Genomic DNA, 20,508 nt, shown 5'->3' with positions numbered 1-20,508 from the left:
CTTCTGGATTAACTTTTCTGCAGCTTTGAAAATATCCGTGTTGTTAAGCGCCCGTCGATCGGCTCGTTTCATTGTATCAAATTCTTCTTAAACTGCCGTTAAATAAATCGTCTCCATACGAGTCGAACCGCGGAGAGCGGGCCGCCATCTTGGAATATTACGTCATCATGATGGGGCATGCGCAGAACGACTGGAATAAAGTCGCCTCATAAGCAGAAAACTCTGCTTCCGAAGGAGAACTAACCCGCCGGTCTTATCGGATTCAAACGTACATCTGAACAAAGTTTTCAGGCGTTTACGGCAGCAGCAGTGACTTTAGAGCGGAATCAGGCTTTATTTGGATTTACGGAGGAATAAAAAGTCCCATGTAAACACACAGACTCCTGCGCTGATAGTGAATAACCAAATGGAAGTTTTTCAGCTTTCTGTTGTCATACAGCGACATGCAGTTGTCACAGTTGGTTTGCAGTTTTTTTTTCTTAGTCATTGTATATTAGTCTCAGCCAAACAGATTTTTAAAAAAGTGCAACCAAGAGACTGGAAAATAGAGTAGTTGAGCTGCACTCAGTAGCTTAGTCGCTGTCAAAGTTTCAGTGACCATATTTTCCAGACTAAAAGTCACAGCTGAGTCTGTCATGAAGAGGGAAATACAACACGTCTCTGGTTTGGAATCCAGCAAGCGTTGGACGGTTCTCCACTGACAGGTCATGTGTTGCTGCAATAGTAATCCTGTTCATTTATCTCTTATTCATTCTTCTTAAAGCTAGGGTCGGCGATCTTGGAAAACTAGCATGGAGCACGAATGTAGCGTCTCCCCAAGGCTCCGCCCAGCTCCCACCCCATTGGAGGAGCTCCCGTTGGAAGTGAAGGCACTGGACGCGGAAGCGCCACTCGCACTGAGTTTGTGATCGCCTCCAATGTTATGAACCTTTCTGACTGCCGCACACAACGCGCATAGGAGCGCAGCGCGCCGCGCCGCTTCCTTCTATTTTTCACGCGAGCCGCGAGCACCGCGAGCGCCTTGGCAACGCGCTCTGAACCAGGGCCAGTGCACGCCACTGAAATGTACGTGCAGGGGGCTGGTAGAACGGCGAAGGGATTTGATTGGTTCCTGAAGAGCGGTCCGCGCCTTACGATTGGCCGGAGTTTTTACTGTCCTGTGGCCGCTGCAGTGGTCAGATTTTTTCCGCACCTTTTTCCGTCCACATAATGTATTGACTTCTCCCAGGGGGCAGGGAGCGTTTCACTCAGTGTGACTAAAAGTGCTTTTGGACAACATCGTCTACCCGAGCTTTAATTACCTCCGCCAAGGAGGTTATGGAATCATGTCGGTTTGTTGATTGGTTGGTTGGTTTGTTAGCAACATTATGGAAAAAGTAATGGACAGATTGCAATGAAACTTTGTGGAAAGGTGGGTCTTGGGCTAACTTAGAATCCATTAAATTTTGGTGATGATCTGGATCACTGTCTGGATCCAGGAAGTTTTTAAAGGATTCTTTATCATTGAGAGATAGGGCAGTCTCTCACATAGTTGGGCAGGCCCGCCGACAGGGGGGACAAACGCCTGCTTCACACAGGACGCGCCGCGCACGGAAGCGGAAGCGCCGCGCACCGAGTTTCAGATTGGTGCCCCTGTTAACCTATGTGACGGTTCATACAGGAGGCGTGGGGGAGCTGAGGGGCGATGCCGAACGATACCGATCAGTGCCGAGCAGTGCCGAGGAGCGCGGTGCGTCGGACCGCTGCACAGCGGGGCACACGGAACACAGAGCGTCGTGGCGCCCCTTGTACGACCGCGTGGGGGCATAGTTCGCCTATGCCTAGAGCCGGCCCTGCCCTTCGCAGGTGTGACTCCATTTACACATTTCAAGTGAAAACACAACCAAAAGGCCTTACGCTCCATAAAGTTTCAGTCGGAGTCTGTGGTCCTCAGTTTGGACCAAAATGGGTACGAATGGACTGTTTCTGGAGCATGCATGGAGCCAGCGTTCAGCCATTTATCCAGTCGTGAACATGAAATAATGTAAAAATCCTTCCTGTTGAAACACAAACTGCAGCCGATGCTTCTTTGCTTCATTTTCTTTCAGAATGTGTTTTTTCCCTCCTCACACACAACACAAAGAACACTCGCTCCGGCACAGTGAGAACATGTGCCGTCACTCGGCCTCCTTGATGGTTGTCATGGAGATGTCATTGATAATGTGGTCGGGAAAAAAGTGCATCTGATTTCAATAAAAGTCCTGCTGTGGCCATTTTGACAAATATTGCACCTTTTTTCTTTGTGTTTGTACTCCCAGATCAGAGCTTCTGCAGTGAGAAGACAGATGGGAATGGGTTGCTATAGTACTGTTTCACCTTGAGCCTTTTCTCTGTGTCAAGCTTTCTGTTCTGCCTCTGTGTAACTCAGCTGAGCTGCCGCTGCTGCCGCTGCTGTGATGGATTAACCGTTTCTTCAACCTGCCTGACGACAAGCTGCCGCTGCCTCTCTCGCTCTCTCTTCATCACACACTTTGTCCGATGAGTAAACACAGTCTGAAGGAACCTTGACTTGCTGCAGCTCTCCTCGCTCGCAGTCACACGTCCGTCGCTCGGTCGCCCACAGCTCCGCCGCAGGAGAGAGGACTGAACCCGACCCTGTGGAGCCCGGTGAGTCCCGCAGAGACCCTTCTTTCCTGGACAACTTTGCAACTTGGTTTGTTTGTGTCTGAAATGTATGCACAGGTGATGCGGAGCCCCGGAGGCGGTGGAGGTGTGACAACTGACCGTGTTGCGTAACGTTTGGCGGTCTGTGCACTCATTCAGCTGTCGACAGGCTCTTCTGCAGGATGAGTGCTTGGACAGTCTTGTTCAGATTAAGTGATCTGCAGAGCCGTGAGAACATGGCTGCAAGCCGGACACGCAGTCCAGTGTGTTTTCTGTGCATGAGAAACCCAACCGCAGCTCCTTGCATTAAGCTCAGAATTTCAGTTTCAGGGGCTCCGTGGGTTCACTGGAGGTCTCTGGGAGTCTGGATATCTTACATTGTTGACATGTCAGAGCCACTGAGGCTTTAAAAAAAGAGAGGAAATGACTGAGAGTTTCATATGAATGTTTCATTAACATGTTCTGTTTGATCTCACCTGTTGAATCATCCAGTGCTGACCGGCAGGATTACTGCTGTTCACTGCTGCTTTAAGCTAAACCAGCAGTCAGACCAGCAGACCGAACCGGTTCAGATCAAAACAGACCGGCACAGAAAAAACATGGAGCCGCTTCAGCTTAGTATTAGAACGGCATCAGACAGAAGATAGCAGCATCAACGAGGAGCAATATGAGACAGGTGAACTTTAGACCTGTTGCACCAAGACTATGCAGGATTACAACTGCAACAACACATCATCATCAGGGTAAAATTATGTCTCACAACAGTTTAATCCCACACCAATATCAGACCAACATTACACCAGTACAGACCAACACGGACCAACATCAGACCAGTTTCAATTATTACAGACCAACATTTAGCTGATATACGTAGACCAACAATTGGACCAGGAAAGACAAAAAAAGTCCAACTTTAGACCAACAATGGCCAACATTAGACACTACTGGATACACAATAAGTCATCAAAAACCAATATCAGACCAAATAAACAAACATTTGACTAGTTTGGACCATTAGACATTATAGACGAACACAGACCCATATTATACAAATACAGATCAACTATACAGCAGTTTACTGACCAGCATTAGACCAACAAAGATCAACATTAGACCAATATCGACCACAGACCAACGTCAGACCAATATTGACTGACACGGATCAACAAAAGACCAACAAACAAATACTAGACCAGCATAGACCAACACAAACCAATATTAGACCGCTACAGTCCAATGATAGACCAGTATAGACCATTACAGACCAACAATAGAACAGAATAAGTCAACATAAACGTTGGTTTGACCAGTTTACAAGAACGCAGGAAAATATTAAACCAGTATAGACCTTCTCAAACCAAGATGGACCAACATTAGACTGGTAGAGATAAACACAAAGCAACAACAGACCAGTAGAGACATTTGACCAGTTCAGACCAACATTTAAATATTAAATCAGTGTAGACCAACACAAACCAATTTTAGACCACTGTGGAATAACAATAGACCAGTATAGACCATCACAGACCAACATTAGAACAGAATAAGCCAACACAGACCAATATAGACCAACACAAACCAATAGATGAATATAGATTGACTTTAGAAAAGTATAGACCAACATTTGACCAGTAACATTAGAGCAGTAAAAATCAGCAAAGGTAAATACTAGACTGATATAGATTGTCAAAACAAACCAAGACAGACCAACATTTGACAAGTTTCGAAGTGACACGGACCAACGTTACACCAATATAGACAAATACTAGACTAATTTAGACAAACATAGACCAACATCAGGCTGATGAACATTAGACCACACAGACCATTTGACCAATATCGACCAATATTAAACCAGTATAGACCAACAAAGACCAAGATTAGACCAATACAGACCAGTATTCATAGAAAATGAAGAGCATACATTCAGAACTGGCCCTGGTTAGAGGCAGCTTATAGGCAGCCGTGAGGGGCGCCGTGAACTGGGAGGGGCGCCGATGTCCATCGTGCCATCTCAGATGGATTTTTGTCACAGGTGATTGACCAACACAGACCAACATTGCAGCATAGACAATCACAGAAGTCTGTTTTTCTCTGTAGTGGTCTACTGTTGGTGTAATGTTGGTCTAAAATGGTTTCAGGTTGGTCTGTATTGGTCTATTAGACCAGTAAAGACTAACAGCCCACCACCGGTAGGCATCAAATCAATTTCACTTGATAGCTGCTGGGTTAAACGTTAAAATAGTAAAAGTTTGTATAAAGTGGTAAAGTTTAGATCAAATTTGTTGTATTCAAAGTTTTTTCATAAATTAAAACTACATTGTAAAGTTTGACATGTAAAATTAAATATTAGATATGAATCCACATCAACAAAATGGTACAAGGATGAAAATTTCAATTGAATTTAAATAATGTGATGAGACACACAAACTGATTTGAATGAAAAGAAATGAAATAAATTATAATTTTGGTCACAAAAAAGATGATTGATTGATACAAAAATGATGGATTGAATTAGTTAAAAAATGTTTAATCAGAAAAGAAGAACTGAATAAAATAAATCAGCTCAATTAAATTAGATTAAATTCTATCAAATTCTGGTTTGGTTTATAGGTAATTAACTATAAGCAAATAATACATAAATGTGGTTTGTTGGAAAGTTACAAACATGTACTTAAAGCTGCTGTAGGCAGGATTTTGCTAGTCAATGCTAATTTTTCTGTGTTTTCTTTGGATTAAATGTTAGAGTATCATTGATAATCCTTTAGGAGTGTAGCATAACTGCTCTACCGCGAGGGCACAGCGTTTCCATCTGTCTCTGTTCTGAGCTGAAAAGGAATCTCACAGCTCCAGGTATCTTTGACCAATCAAAAGAGCCCATGAGGCTCTAACCATGATTGGTCGAGGGGCGTTCGTCACACGTTCTTGTGGGAGGGGCTTAACTTGCGTAAGGGCGTGATGTCAGAGAAAACAGGACAAGATTGGCTGTGCTGGGTTTCAAATCGCCATCTTAGATGGGTCAAATCGCCATCTTACTTAGGTAACCCTAAGCAAGATGGCGGAGATGCAGAATCCTGCCTACAGCACCTTTAAATCTGGAAATATTAATAAAATATCTCAAGAAAATTTAGATTATGATGAAAAACTGAAAGATGCAGAAATGAATAAAAATTGAATTCAGGGTAGTTAAGAGATGCAAACATGACAGCATCAAACAATACGATAGGAGTAAATGCACTGTATAGATATCATATAAGAATAAGAACATTTTAAAATGAACATTTGTCATTAATATAGAAAGCCACCACAAGGTGCAGGAGAAATAAAAATCAAGAGGAAGGAAAATGAGAAAATTCAAACACTCACACACACACATGAAAGTGGGGAAAAGGGATGGACAGGAAATGATGATGGACACGTGAAAGCAGCTCCAGAGACAAAAACAAACGTGTTGAATGAAGACTGACACTAACGTGTATGAACAAACACAGCGACGTGATCACTGCATGAATCTGGCTGTCCCTGCTGTATTAGCAGTCACTCTGTCATCTCTCACACACTCACACACACACGGTGTGTTTCTCGGTGGCTGGCTCCTGTGTGACTCACGCTGGAATATGTTGTGTTGCTGTTGGAGACGTTTCTAACTGCATCTTCTCAGGCCTGATGGAGAGGAGCAAGGACACACAGCACAAAGACAAAGTGCTGCTGCTGCTGCACACAACTGACAGCAGCTGCTCTAGAAACCTTGTCTGCACAAAGTGGAATTTCCCCAACATTTTCCTTTCATAAGCCAAAAATTACTGCTTTCAAGCAATGATGGAATAGATAGCTTAGCAAATAGCTTCTTGCATCTGTTGCTAACTTAAATAAGATATTGAGATATTGTGGACTTCTGTCCTCTGCCTTGAACTGTAAGGCTGTCAGGGTAATGGACTGAACCGAGCGATAGTTCTGTTCAAAGACATACAAGTTACTTTTTAATATCTAGGTTGGTAATTCTCTGGAGTTTGGGAGTGTGTGTCTGTTCTGTACTACGTCTGCTCTCTCAGTGATTGTGTCTCACCATTTTTTTGTGCATGTTCTTCTGCCTTTGAATCATTTCCTTAAAGTGTTTTCTTGTTGTCTGCAGAAATCTCTTCAACTGAACCACCACGTGGACTGGCAGGATGGAGGACGGCTGTAATCCCAGCCTGGCCGTAGACTCAGGGAACCCGCTGCTCAGAGCGGTTTTCCTTCGCCGCCTGCGGCTCACCCGGCTCCTCCTGGACGGAGGGGCCTACATCAATGAGAGCGACAGTCAAGGACAAACGCCGCTCATGGTGGCCTGCAGGACCCAGCACGTCGACGCCCAGAGCGCCAGCCGGGTCAAGTTGGTCCAGTTCCTCCTGGAGAAAGGAGCCGACCCCAACATCCAGGACAAGGATGGCCGTTCGGCGCTGATGCACGCCTGCCGGGAGCTGGCGGGCTCGGAGGTGGTGTCCCTGCTCCTGGGCAGCGGGGCGGACGTTAGCCTGGAGGACCGGACGGGGACATCGGCATTAGTCCATGCAGTCATGGCTGGAGACCTGAAGGTGCTGAAGCTGTTACTTGACACATGCAAGGCCAAGGGAAAAGAGGTGATCATCATAACCACAGAAACATTTCCATGTGGAAAAATGCAAGCCAAGCAGTACCTCAGCATGGCGCCGCTCAGTCCTCTGGAACAGGCCGATAAAGCAACGCCGGCAGCGCCGGCATCTCCGTCTGAAGTTCAGCTCATCTCCTCCCCGCCGTGCTCCTCCTCCCTCTGCCCCCCAAAACCTGTCTTTTCATTCAAGGAGGCGCAAATCTGTGGCGCCAGCTCCCATCCGTGTTCCCCGTCGCGGTTCCGTGGCCTCGGCCAGCCGACGGCCAACGGGACGCAGCAGCCGCTGCTGAGGCTGAACTCCGAGCCTTGGCTGAAGATCCCGGCGTCTCTGCTCACCCAGCAGCTTCACGCAGCTTCAGATAGGAGCAAAAACCCCAACCAGACCGAAGAGCTTTCCTTCACTGTTCCAGAAGTGGATGAGGAGGACTTCAAGAGGTACGAAGATATGCTGGTTAGCGATAAAGGAGAAGATGGAAACAATGATTGTGCCAAGCAAAAGATATCCCTGCCCGGTCTCCTGTCCTCCCACTCTGCATCACACCCCAACCTTCACTCTGAGACCCTCACTGGGGACTCGCTGTCCTCCACTTCCTCTCTGTCTCGTGGCAAAGATCTTCACAGCTTGGCCTCATCAAGTCTTCATCACATCATCCAGAGGCGCAAGCTGGGCACCGACATCTACAGCTCCGACCCCCAGCTGGCCAGAGACCAGACCGAGGGCAAGAGGCTGGCGCCGCTACGCTGCTCCACCACGCTGGGCTCCAGGGAGTCGCTGTCAGGCTCCAGCCGAAGGGTCCTGTTTGGGTACGAGCGCCGAGGATCTGGAGCCTTCCTGTTGGACCACAGTTCCCAGGCCAGGCCTCGATCTCTGCCTCCTCTGAACAACACCCCCATCCCTCACACTTACAGCCTCAGCTCAGGCAGTGGAGGTAGTTTTCTCCCATCAGCCCCCCCTGGGCAGCCCAGAGGCGGCCCGGACCAGACCAGGAGGAGGCTGCTGCGGAGACACTCCATGCAGACGGAACAGTTCAAAGGCACAGCGTGAAGCTGACCAGGAGGAGAGGAGCTCATCAGTCTCACTGTGACGTCGGTGTGGCGCGTTCCTGTTGTCAGACTCGCACCAAAGAGGAAATGCAAACAGGGCACTGCAAGGATTATGTTTCTGAAGGTCCACCTGCCCATCAGTAGCTCGCAGAAAGCCAGCTGCATTTTTCTTCTGGTTCTGCTTTGGCTCCGATATGCAGATATGAAAACAATCAAAAGAAGCAAAAAGCAAGTACATTAACTGAAAATGATGGTTGGTTGGGAAAGGCTCCAGGTAAAAATACTCTGGTACTGCCACTGGACAAAACAGAAAAGTCTGCCTTAAATATGGACTTTACTTCTGAAAAGTCCTCTGGATAGGAAAGTCATCAGGATGAGGAAACAGGAAGTCAAAAAATGAGATTCATGTCCAGATTTAAGGCACCTTTCCTGCAGCAACCTGTGGATATTAAAACAAATATAGTGACCTTTATTTACTTATGTTAGCCAGCTGTATTGTCCTGTAGCTTCTAATAGCAAATCTGACCACATGTGGGCCGGAAGTGTTATGAAGGTGTCAGCTGATACCCGTCATTCAGGATTCACAAGCACTGTTACGGCTAGATGTAAATTCAAACATTTCTTTTAGCTCACTATTGATCTCCTCCCTCCACCTAGAGAGGGCGGTCCCCCTGTCCTTTCTTTCAGATTGTTCGCTTTGTTTGTCAGCTGTTGATTGTGTTATCCTGAATGTTTCTGTTTCAAAACTCTTTCAGGAAAACTGTGCTGAAATAACTGAAGAAAAAAACCTCAACTATGTTCTGTCAGTTCATCACGAGAAGACACTTTTGTGATAAAACACTGGCATTTCATCATTCGATTTAGAAAAAGTACATTGAGTGCAGGATTACTGTCAATTCACACTTGAAGCTGCTTCTCTGAATAACACAGCTAGCAGGCCTAAAACAAATCAGGAAGGTGGATACAGACTTTAAGAGATGCTCTGGTCAGTTGAAAAATATTCCTGACAGGTTAACGTTTACAGCGATGTTTTCAAGTGAAAACGGAAAATGCTCATTGAATTTTGGAGTTCCGTTGACACAACAACGGTTCTTGGCGCCACTGAAAACACAGCTTGAAAATGCTCCAATGCTGGAAATGAGAAAGCGTTTGGGAAATGCTGCTGGGTATGTGCACCACGGCCCAGTGAAGAGCAACGTTTCCTTCAGACTGTCACGACTCCCAGTCCACATTCATCTGGGCCTGGGCCTGGTTCTGGTTCCAGTCCAGATTCTCCTGGACTTGGTAGTTTTACAGGTGACAGTCAACTTAGTGTTCTGTCCATATGAACGCCTGTGTTCTCCACTGCTAAAGTTTAGAGTGTATTGTTCTCTGCAGCCTGTCTGTGTGTGTGTGTGTGTGTGTGTGTGTGTGTGTGTGTGTGTGTGTTTTCATTGCTAAAACAAACAGCACCGACTAGTGGACCAACGTGGAAGCTGTACTGTTTTCAGCTATTTCGATTCCACACTAAACCAAGAAGCTTTTTCATTTGTGTTGATTTTAGGGCGAACGTGTGAAGCAGCAGTCATCTTCAGGGACTCCACTGTCTCCGTGCAAATAGTCGTCAAAATGTTGCTGTGTAACGAGAAACTTTGACAAATATATATATAAAAAAACATTGACACTTGAAATGTTGTTGTGTCAGGCCAGAATCAGCTGTGTTAAAATGGTAACTTATTTGTGTACAGAGTCAAAAATGTGTATAAAAACTGCTCTCGGTGGACGGGTGGGTTGGGGGAACGTGGTATGCAGTGTGAAAAGTGCTATGTAAGTGTAGTCCATTCTCCATAAAGACTTTCCAGGATAAACTGCCACTAAGATAGAGAACATTTTTATTATGATAAAAAAGAATCACAGATTGTTTTCAAAGTTCATCATCATGCATTAAACACAATTACTCCTACGCATTCGTCTGCTCTTTCATTCAACAACACACACACACACACACACACACACACACACACACACACACACACACACACACACACACACACACACACACACACACACACACACACACACACACACACACACACACACACACACCACTGTTTCCCAAATATATACACATTAAGAAAATCCATTAAAAGTCACATTTAAAAAATAGCTTGAAAAGTCGCTGAAAGCTAAAACTCTATCTAAAAAGTTGGATAAGGTATGAATTTATATTTGCACTGAACTCTAGTAGTTCTGTCAAAATAAATACAGCTTCTCTGACCAGCGATGCTCATAAAACAAACCCGGGTATAAACCAGACGGTGTTTGTTTTCTGTGCTGCTGGAGTCAGAGCGAGCAGGCTGTGGTGGAGGCTGGAGGCGATGAGTCCAGCTGGCCTGGCAGGGAGGAGGGCCGGAGGCTCGGAGGCCACTCAGGCTCTGCGGTCGTAATCGCTGACCATCTTCTTGATGTGGTTCAGTTTGGCTTTCAGGTATTTACTCCTGCGCTTCTTCACCTGGTAGTCAGCAGACTGCAGGAACAGAGGAGAACCAGGATCTGATCAGTTCGTGTTCAGCAGCCTCTCCCGGTCTGTTTCCAGACGTTCTGCCGACACACTCTTTTCTGTGCCGTCTAACCAGAATACCACTTACCTTTTTAATGTCTCTTATCCTGTGGTATTCATCCAAAGCATCCTGTGCAAACACAACAAAAACAGATTTAAAGCAAAAATCAAGAGCCAAACTCTAAGCAAGCACCAGAAACATGACAATTGAGAATTCTGGCTTCTAATTCCATCAAAGTTCAGATGCTGAGAGTCCACTCTGAGGCGGGAGCTCCTCATCACCACATTATCGGCCGGTATCCATGAGTCTGTCTGACTGCCGCTCTCACCAGGTACTCGGGGCTCCCCTCCTCCAGCCGGTCCAGCTCCCGATCCACGTCGGACAGGTTCTTGTTGATGGCGTCCAGCTCAGCCTGCAGGTCCTTGTACTCCTGGTGGTCTCGGTCAAACTCCCGCTTGTAGTCATTACGCTCTGCTTCGTTCGCTATTGGGCGAAACTCACTGAGGGACGACACCACCCTGCAGGTTAGGACCAACTCAACAAGTCATGAAGAACAAGTGAAGACTGGAGTCGGATGTAGAGGGATGTTTTGTAGATGAAATGTATGGTGAGGCTGGTGAAGCGGACCACAATCAAACCAGACCATCATTCAGCGAATAGCTCCTCTCAAGATGCTCCACAAACATTTTGTTAAAAAGAACAAGCAGAATCTAAGGAGGAAATAACCTTTAAAACACAAGATGGCAGCGTCTCTCTTTCTCTTTTAGCCGTTTGTGGTCTCCACCTTAAGGAACTCAAATGTTTGATGACTGCAACGTTGGGGCTGTTTCACCATGAGAGAGAAGAGGCTACAGACCAGTAACGTCAGCAATGACAGGAACATTACAGCTGTGACAGAGAGAGGCGTCAACCACCTCAACAACTGCTGCACTGCAGAACTGAAAAGCATACATGCTTACGAAGTCAGTGTTGCCAACCTCTCAGCGAGTATTGAAAGTTTCTCCATGATGGCACAAAATTTAATTTATTGACTGTAAGTACCGTATCGGCCCGAATATGAGACAATTTCTTTTTCCAGAAACTGTATTCTCCAAAATGGGGTGGTGCTATAATCGAGGACTAGATTGTCATTACACATCCGCGCCGCTAGATGGAGCCAAAGTACCGGTGACCAGGAAGAGAATGAAGCTCATAGTCACATGACTCTGTGGTCACAGTGATCTGATGAAAAATGGAGGAACGTGACCATCTGGAACGAAGCTGAACGCTGGACCAGAGAGCAAACAGCAGAGGAGAAGTTTTGATGCCAACTTTAAACTGATGGCTCAACACAGCGGAGTCAACAAACTACTGCCAAGAGGCCAAGACATGTTAGACTGAATTATTAATGCTCATGAAGCTGAACAGAACTTGAATTTGATGGTTATTAAAGTTATTTACTCATTAATGCAGTTATTGAACCTTTGAAGTTCTTATTTGTTTCTTATTCTCTGAGTCACAGCCTCAGATTTTGAGAAAGAGAATATAGTTTTTTTTTAATACTGTAGTAATATTTCTTGATCTTAAATCACATGAAATGTTATCTGTGTTGTGAGTTTTCCTAGAATAATTGTACAATAAAAAGTTGTTTTATGAGTAACTTTATTGTCTTCAACATTTTTTTATTTTCACAAAATGATATTTGAAAAATAGGGGTCGTCTTATAATCAGAGTCGCCTTATATTCGGGCCGATACGGTGATTATAACGGACAGAGGGAGATGTGGTTTGGTTGGTTGCTTCACCTGGCGCTCGTTGAGGACAGAAATAGATCAAGGTCAGACTTACCAAAACACTCAAAAGTATGAAATACCAATACCAGAATCGGTGCAGAGTACTGCACTGTGTCCTCACAAAAGACCCTTAAAACAGCCACACACCACCAGACCCCCTCACGGTGTTCGCTCATGGACGATGGTGTTCTCAGGCTTTTGAGCTCATGGAGTCCTTCCTACCTCTCAAACTCATTGTCGTCCAGCTCGTCTCCAGAAGAGTTGTAGTCGGTGTCGTACTCCTGGCCGTCGGCCCGGCGAGCCCGGCGGGGGCGTCTCTTCTTGGGCCGGCCGCCTGAACTGGCCGCCTCGGAGCCGTAGGGAGCCCCGTTCTGTAAGGGCAGATCTTCGGCTATGGTCCTGAAAGGTGAAGAGCGAGTAATGATGGTGAGCACAAACTTCCTGCTTCCTCTGTGGTGTCCACACTGTGTTGAAGAGACCTCATGGCAAACGTATGCCACATAGTTTCAGTTGTGACTCATAAAGCTGCTCTCACATTCATAAACCCAGAAACAGGTTGGCAGTCGGCCGTGTGTCATAAAGTCATTCCAAGTATTCCTTCATGGTGGTGATTATTCTCAGATATTAAAGGATTCCTTGTTGTCCGGCATGGGGAAGGTACACCCTGCTCACGTCTGCCTCTGGCCGCAACTCAGGGTTTGATACTTCAGTCTTGACCAATCAGATCATTTCCCAATTTGAAACAACCAGTTGACCAACAAAGGTTAGAAACAGATCTGCTGTGGTTTGCATTGCTCAGTCTGGAACAACTGTTTCCCTAAGGTGTAGAAGTCATGCCCTGTTGAAACTGATCGATTTACTTCAGAGTTTCTTTCCCCGATATTGGTCAGATTGCCAAACACACCATAAACCATAACCACAGTGGTAATGTCAGTGTAGACAGAATAACACTCGGTACAGGTTTGTTTTTTCTAGAATGGTGAAAGGCTCAGCTTTACCATGATCATGGCCATCGCTCCCCATTTAAAACAAACTAAATCAAACTAGAAGAAGAGAAGCCACACTACTGACTCAAGAGCTGTTTTAGGTTTCAGGTGTCTCTTTATGTGTCATTTATTTATTTAATGATCTGAAATAAAGGTTGGGATTTTTATGGTGGAGCTCGTTCCTCCCTCCTGACGTTAAGCAGTTTGATCTCGAAGGCCCGCCTCTACCATCCCGAGTCACCACTGAGAGCAAAAGTCATGACTGAAACTGGCAGAAGGAGCCAGTACCAACCGATCAGCCGTACGAGGAAAACAGCAGAGACTGACATCTAGAAAGGTCTTTTCAGCACATTTATACATCTTTTCTCCAGTCTAACTGACCTGATGCCAACAGATTTACAGTAACTCTTGCTGACATGGGATCAACATGGGAGCAGGAGCAGGGCTATTTTTCCCAGGATGGTGAAGGCACTGGGCAGCAGGACCATTATCCTACACGCCTGCTACTATTTGGCTAACGTAGATCTTCTTTCCCTGAATGCAAACAAACCAATGTGGTCTCGCTAAAAGACACAGATATCTGTAGTGCTGGTGACAGCATGCATTCTCACCACCTCATCTGGATTTTCTCGCAGACGTACACGTCGCCCTTCATCAACCAGACGTATCCCTTTGAGTTCATGTGACAGGAAACAGAGGAGTTCTCACTGGGCCCTCCAGGCCTCGTTCCTCCAAACGCTCACAGAGGGAACAATCTGAAGAGTGGTTCTCTTCAGATGCTGCTGCTGTTTTCCCGGCTGAGACTCGTCCCTATGAGCTCAGGCTGCTTTCAACATTCAATTCCTGCTTTAATATAATAAAGATGATCAAGTCTTACTTCTGAACAAAGTGAGACATCCAGGTTATAGAGGATCTTCCTCCGACTTCTTACAAAGATAAAATTCCATTCCAACACCTGATTATTTCTACTTTGTTTGCATTTATCTCTGAAAATTCTCCCAAACTCTGATTCAAATCAGTCTTTAAAGAACGGGGTTCAGAACTCGGGCTGTGTTTGAAGCACATGCAGATCAGCGGGCGCTGCTGACTCACGCCGGGCCGTCGCTGTACGGCGGTTTGTCATAGTTGGTGCTCTCTTCATCCAGGCGGTCCCTGGAACCTCTCAGCTTGTCGGTGTAGTCTGAGACCGGCGCCTCCTCGGGCGGAGCCGACACGTTGTTCACCTTCAAGACAAGGTTCGCAGTCAGTAACACATAATGGCTTTTAGGAATTGACACACTGCTGAACAAACATTGTTGTTGTCCATCGACTGAGCATGTGCACAAGTATTTACTATGATGTGGGGCTGTGGCTCAGGGTACAGCAGGTCATCTCTCACTAGGAGGTTGCAGGTTTGATCTCCCCATGTGTCCACATGTTGAAATGTCCTTGAACAAGACAATGCACCCCAGAAAGTTGCATTTTCAGTGTCTCTGAGCACTGTTGTCATGTAAACAGCACCTGAAACACTGCAAGAGTTTTCAGTTTTCACTTGATAACTTGGGGTAAATGGGGCCTTAACCTCTGAGCCTCTGAGCCGTGGACGCTCGGAGCCGTGGACGCTCGGAGCCGTGGACGCTCGGAGCCGTGGACGCTCGGAGCTTGGAGCACTTTGCCTCTTAGAGTCTCCCATACTTTAAGCTAGGAGATTCCAAATCTTTGAAATTTTGAACTGTTAAACTTTTTGTTTATCTAATGTGTCCTGGTACTTTTTTGTGGGTGGAAACAACATGGAGATTTGACAGGTGTATTCTTTGAATAGACAGACTGTGCGTGTGTGTGTGTGTTTGTGTGTGTGTGTGTGTGCTTGCTGTGGAATGACGGTCCTGCTCAGACTCGTCCTGGTTCAGTATGGAACATTTGTGAGCTACACCCTGTTGCGTACAGGCTGTGTGTGTGCTGCGTTCACGCCGCCTCAGCACTTTCCATGCAGGCTGTCAGAGGCTTCCCAGAGGGATCAGCGCTCTGCGTTCCCAGTACCAAGTCTCTGTCGTTGTGTGAAAGGTGTGTAGGGAGTACTGGCGCAACCTGTTCTTCCTGTCAGCGGTTGTGATGAAAACTGCAACAGACTGACTCACCTACTCACGGCTACTTCATGAGCCGACATTGCAAAACGCATCTAAAAATAACTCCAGAGAGCCATGATGAATCACACTCAATGTAAATTCTGCTGCGTCCCAGTTTCATCTGCCGGGTTTCGTCCTTCTGCCTGAAATGGCATGCTTGGTTTCAAGGTGTGCCGCACTCACAGGTGACAGATGAAGGAAGCTCAACGCTACACCCTCCCCTTCCCCCACTCATAAACAAGCCACTGCCACCAAACTGGTTTCCCCACCTAGGCTGGATACACTCACTTTACTGCAGAAAACAAAGCCGCACCTGTTTTGGGCTGCTTGAATCTGCACAGTAAACAGCAGCTCTGCACTCTCCCTGAAGTGGTCCCAAACCCACCAACCACATCCTCAGATCTGCCAGAGGAGCCTGACCTGCAACGATCCAGCTTCATCCTATAGAACTCTGAGTTCTTCATCTAAACCTACAACTGGTACATTGGATCCACTCCCAACCAGACTGTTCAAAGACATTTCCCCCTGATCAGTGCATCCATATTAGATCAGATCAACTTATCTTTAGTGGCAGGCTATGTTCCACAGGCCTGCAAGGTTCTGTTATCAAACCTCTCCTCTAAAGCCCCCCTTGATCCAGGAGTTCTAACAAGTTACAGACCGATATCCAACCTTCACTTTATTTCTAACATCCTAGAGAAAGCTGTTGGAGTCAGCTCTGTGACCATTTATATAACAATGACCTGTTAGAGTCTTTCCAGTCAGGTTTCAGAGTTCATCGCAGACCAGAGACCAGGTTCAAGACCTCATCATAGACCACAGACCAGGTTCTAGACCTCATCATAGACCACAGACCAGGTACTAGAGCTCACCATAGGCCATCGACCAGGCTCTAAACCTCATCATGGGCCACAGACCTCATCATAGAGCTCATCATAAACCAGAATCCAGGTCTTAGAGGTCTTCATAGACCATCGACCAGGTCCTAGAGGGTATCATAGACCAGTGACCAGGTCCTGGAGCTCATCACAGACCAGAGATCAGGTTTTGAGATCATCACAGATGGGAGACCAGATCCTAGAGGTCATCATAGCTTAGAACCGAGATCCTTGAGCTCATCAAAGACCAGGTTCTAGAGCTCACCAGAGACCAGATTTGAGATCTCATCATACACCACAGACCAGGTTTAAGAGCTCATCACAGACCAGATTCCCCTCTGAGCCTCCACCTGGACCTGGGTACCTCCGGGGAGCAGCTGATCAGCTGATCAGGGTGTAGGGGTGACGCAGCCGAGAGAGGTGAGGTGGGAACAGACCATTCAGAGATTTAAAATCAAATAAAGAAACCTTAAAGGAGCTCAGTGCTCAGACAGCCTGTGGAGGAGGTCAGGGTGGGAGGGATGTGTTCCCTCTTAGTGCTCTGGTCTCTTGTGCTGGTCCCGGTCCAGGTCTCTGGTCTTGACCTGTTAGATTTCAGTGCTGCATCGATCCTATGGAGACCCGACACTTTCCTTTCTCACTCAGCATATTTTCACTAGTATGTGTCCAGTCTCTCTTCTAGTCTGTCCCCTCAGGCCAGACTCTCCTGGTCTTGGTTCCAGTCCACTTTCTCCTGGATTTGGTAGTTTTCGAGTCGACAGTTTCAAATACCAATTTAACCCTTTATGGGGATCTTTTAAACAAACCGAGTTTCAAAAGGTAATTTTACCGTTGATGGGGAACTTACTGGTAACAGAGCTTTGAATGTTGACCTTAAACTTTAAAGAGAGAAGTCATGCTGAAACTCAGCTGGGACTGTTTCTATGGAAGAAGGAAGTCACTGTTCTCAGCTTGTTTACCCATCACTGCCCGTCTCTCAGCGTTCCCGATCACACTTCACTCACCCATGCTTCCACATCGTCGGGTGGCGCCAAGTCGTCAACAACCTTCACTTTTTTCCACAGAATGTTGCTCTTGCCGTAGTTTCCGATTTTCTGGCGGGTCTTCAGGGCGAAGACGAGCATGATGATCAGAGCTGCGGTTACCAGGAAGCCGAACACGACGGCGATGGCCTGAAGAGAGGAACCGACACACTCACACAAACAGCTTCTTCAGAGCGAAAACAAGCAGGAGGTGCGGAAGCGGAAGGCGAGCGCTGACCTCCTGCGGCTCCACCACGCAGTAGTGGTACAGGTATTGGTTGACGAAGACGCCGGAGGCCTGGGGCTGCTGGAACTGAGCGCAGAGGGCCGTGATCTGGCTGCCGTACACCGAGCCAGAGGACTGGGCGGTGGGATTCACCGCCATCAGGTACACAATGGAGGCGATCAGCATCAGCAGCGCCAGCACGGCACAGATGACGACCACAGCCAGGTAGAACCTCCTGCTCTGAGAGATGCTCTGGTGGGACACGAGGACGATGAAGACGACCAGGGCGAAGATGAAGACGATGGCCGCCATGGCGATCATGAAGCCTTTGCCTTTCCGGGGGTCGGTGTAGTTCCCTCCAAGCGAGCCGTAACCATAACTGTTTCCCGGCCCGTATCCGGCGCCCCCAAAGCTGCCGTACCCTCCGCCGCCGTAGGCTCCTCCATAGGTCCCCCCGTAGGTGCCCCCCGGGTAGCCGCCTACGCCCCCAAAGCCGGAGAGGGCGCCCTGACTGTCCCACGCCAGCGTGGAGGCAACGCAGGCAAAGATGGCCACACACAGCACGATGACGATGATGGCCATGATCTTGAGGATGCCGGGCGGAGACGTCCAGCGGTAGAAGTGCTGGAACTCATCGTCTGGGTAGTAAGAGTAGGCCGGCTGGGGAGGGACACTGCACACAGCAAACCGGCTTCAGAGGAGTGAACACAACACCTGCAGCCACCAAGTCTGTCTCCAAACAGGAGTGAAACTCTCAAGGCTTTAAGACACTTTGCTATAAATGGACAAAAACAAAATTCCAAATATATTCATTGATGTACTTTCTCTTACCAAAAATCCATTTCTGCCCACTTTCACACACACCAAAAGTTGTAATGTACTAAGAAAACATTTTATCCAGTGATGAACTGTACACATAGTGTCAGTACGTTTAATATGACTTCATTCTGACAAACTGCTTCCTTTAAAGGCTTTAAATCTTTGCTCTCATCAGGTTTTCGCGTTCTAGTACCTGAACTTTCATTTCAGTAAAGAAAAGCTCAAAGTACCTCTCATTAACTTTGTTTTAAATGTTTCAGGAAGATGTGACCTTTGTAAGTGTGTGCACATTGCTCTACCATCCTGACTGAGTATTTTTTGAATAAAGCGAAAATTTTTTGAAATGTTTGCAATAAAATAGAATATGAAGCAGCAGGATTAAAAAATAGAGTTGAATCAGTATTTATGGCACAGTGCTCTATCCTGACGGATCTGCTTGTTGTCAAGCTGCAGTTTCACCTTGTGAAGTGAAACCAGATTAAAGACAGTCTTACATTACTGATCTACTGGGCTATTTTGTGGCTTTTCAGTGTTTTTGTCCCATTTTCACGAATGAATGAGGAAACACCTGTACTTCCACTGTGAGGTGAGAGCAAGTGAAGAAGACTCACTATCCATCGGACTCGTAGGGAGGAGGACTCCCATTCGGCCTGGAAGACATCACCAGCAATCCTCTGGGAACTAATCCGGAATAATAATCTAAAAAAAGAAAACACACACACACACACACAATGTCATAATCGAAGACAATATGATTTCCTCAAGCATGAATTGTGAAATTCTTAAAAAAGAAGCAGAATGTGACATTCGAGGGACAGAAAGAGAAACATATTGGTGTTTTCATCATTTAAAATCATTTAAATTAAATACAAAACAAATTACTTATGCAGGAACTGAACATTTACAGCTTAACAGATATTTAAGAAGCCATTTTATGTGGAAATTTAGACAAACGGCAAAACATGCATCTTTCACTGCAATAATTTCTGCTCTTTTAAGGTGAAAAGTGGTTGTATGAGGAAGCGCTGAGCAGCTGGAGGTCGGATCTTTACGTTTAAAGAGGTTCAAAACGTAAGAGAGACGCCACAAACCCAGAAACACATAAACTCTGACTCACCTGGAGCTCTCTCACCTGAAACTGAAGCCGAGCACAAAACCAGGAACCACACCCGCGAGGCCCCGCCCCCTGGCGCACCTTCTTCTGCCAGGTGTCAGGTTACCTCGGTGGGCGGGTCCAAGTGTTTTTTAAGCTTGAAAAGTACAACAAATGTATTGTAAACAAACAAAAATGAAAGTGTGATAATTAATAAATTCAATTAATCTCCCAAGCGAAAAAAATAAATAAAATAAATATAAATAAAAAAATAAAATTAAAAAAATTAATGAATAAAAACTAAAAAATATTCTCAGAGCCCCGACGCAGAGGAAAAAAATAGATTAAAATGAAATCAATCTACTGACACCAGATTAATAAAATGAAAGCATCACAAATGGATACCTGTATATAGATGTGTGGATGCCTCAAAGCAGTAGAAAAAATATTAAAATATAAGAAACTAAAAAAAAGCATGAGGAACTAAATTCACTTCATCTCCAAAGAAGTAAAATCAACTTGAATTAAATCAAGGTATTGAAAACAAGTCAAATGAAACTGTCAGAAAAATTTGATTCATCTCAACAATCAAAACAAATTTAAATAAATCTAAAATTAAGCTGATCAGCAAAAATAAACAAAGATGGATCAGTAATGGATTTCAAAAGAATATTTTTTTATGTTCAAACTAGAAATGACTACATACAGAACTGTAAATTTTCCTGCCGGCCTTTCCTCTCATTGTGAAGCA

The 20,508-nt window shown here is 45.9% G+C and overlaps 2 protein-coding genes across 2 annotated transcripts; one reads left to right on the top strand and one right to left on the bottom strand.

The window, feature by feature from the left end:
- Positions 1–6,812: 6,812 nt before the first annotated feature.
- Positions 6,813–8,318, top strand: LOC115383128 (ankyrin repeat domain-containing protein 34B-like). Its single transcript, XM_030085198.1, has one exon. The coding sequence runs from the start codon at positions 6,813–6,815 to the stop codon at positions 8,316–8,318; it is 1,506 nt and encodes a 501-aa protein (XP_029941058.1).
- Positions 8,319–10,162: 1,844 nt separating this feature from the next.
- On the bottom strand, positions 10,163–19,820 carry oclna (occludin a). Its single transcript, XM_030085272.1, has 9 exons — positions 19,782–19,820; positions 19,276–19,363; positions 17,858–18,518; positions 17,602–17,769; positions 14,707–14,837; positions 12,851–13,027; positions 11,186–11,357; positions 10,945–10,986; positions 10,163–10,823 (listed from the first exon to the last, which is right to left on the bottom strand). Exons 2-9 carry the CDS (start codon positions 19,323–19,325, stop codon positions 10,725–10,727), a joined length of 1,500 nt encoding a protein of 499 aa, XP_029941132.1. The 5' UTR covers positions 19,326–19,363; positions 19,782–19,820; the 3' UTR covers positions 10,163–10,724.
- Positions 19,821–20,508: the final 688 nt, after the last annotated feature.

This window comes from Salarias fasciatus (assembly GCF_902148845.1).
Source record: "Salarias fasciatus chromosome 7 unlocalized genomic scaffold, fSalaFa1.1 super_scaffold_4, whole genome shotgun sequence".
Classification (NCBI taxonomy): Eukaryota; Metazoa; Chordata; class Actinopteri; order Blenniiformes; family Blenniidae; genus Salarias; species Salarias fasciatus.
The sequence above is the reverse complement of the archived record's forward strand: the minus strand, read 5'-3'. Positions and strand labels throughout refer to the sequence as shown.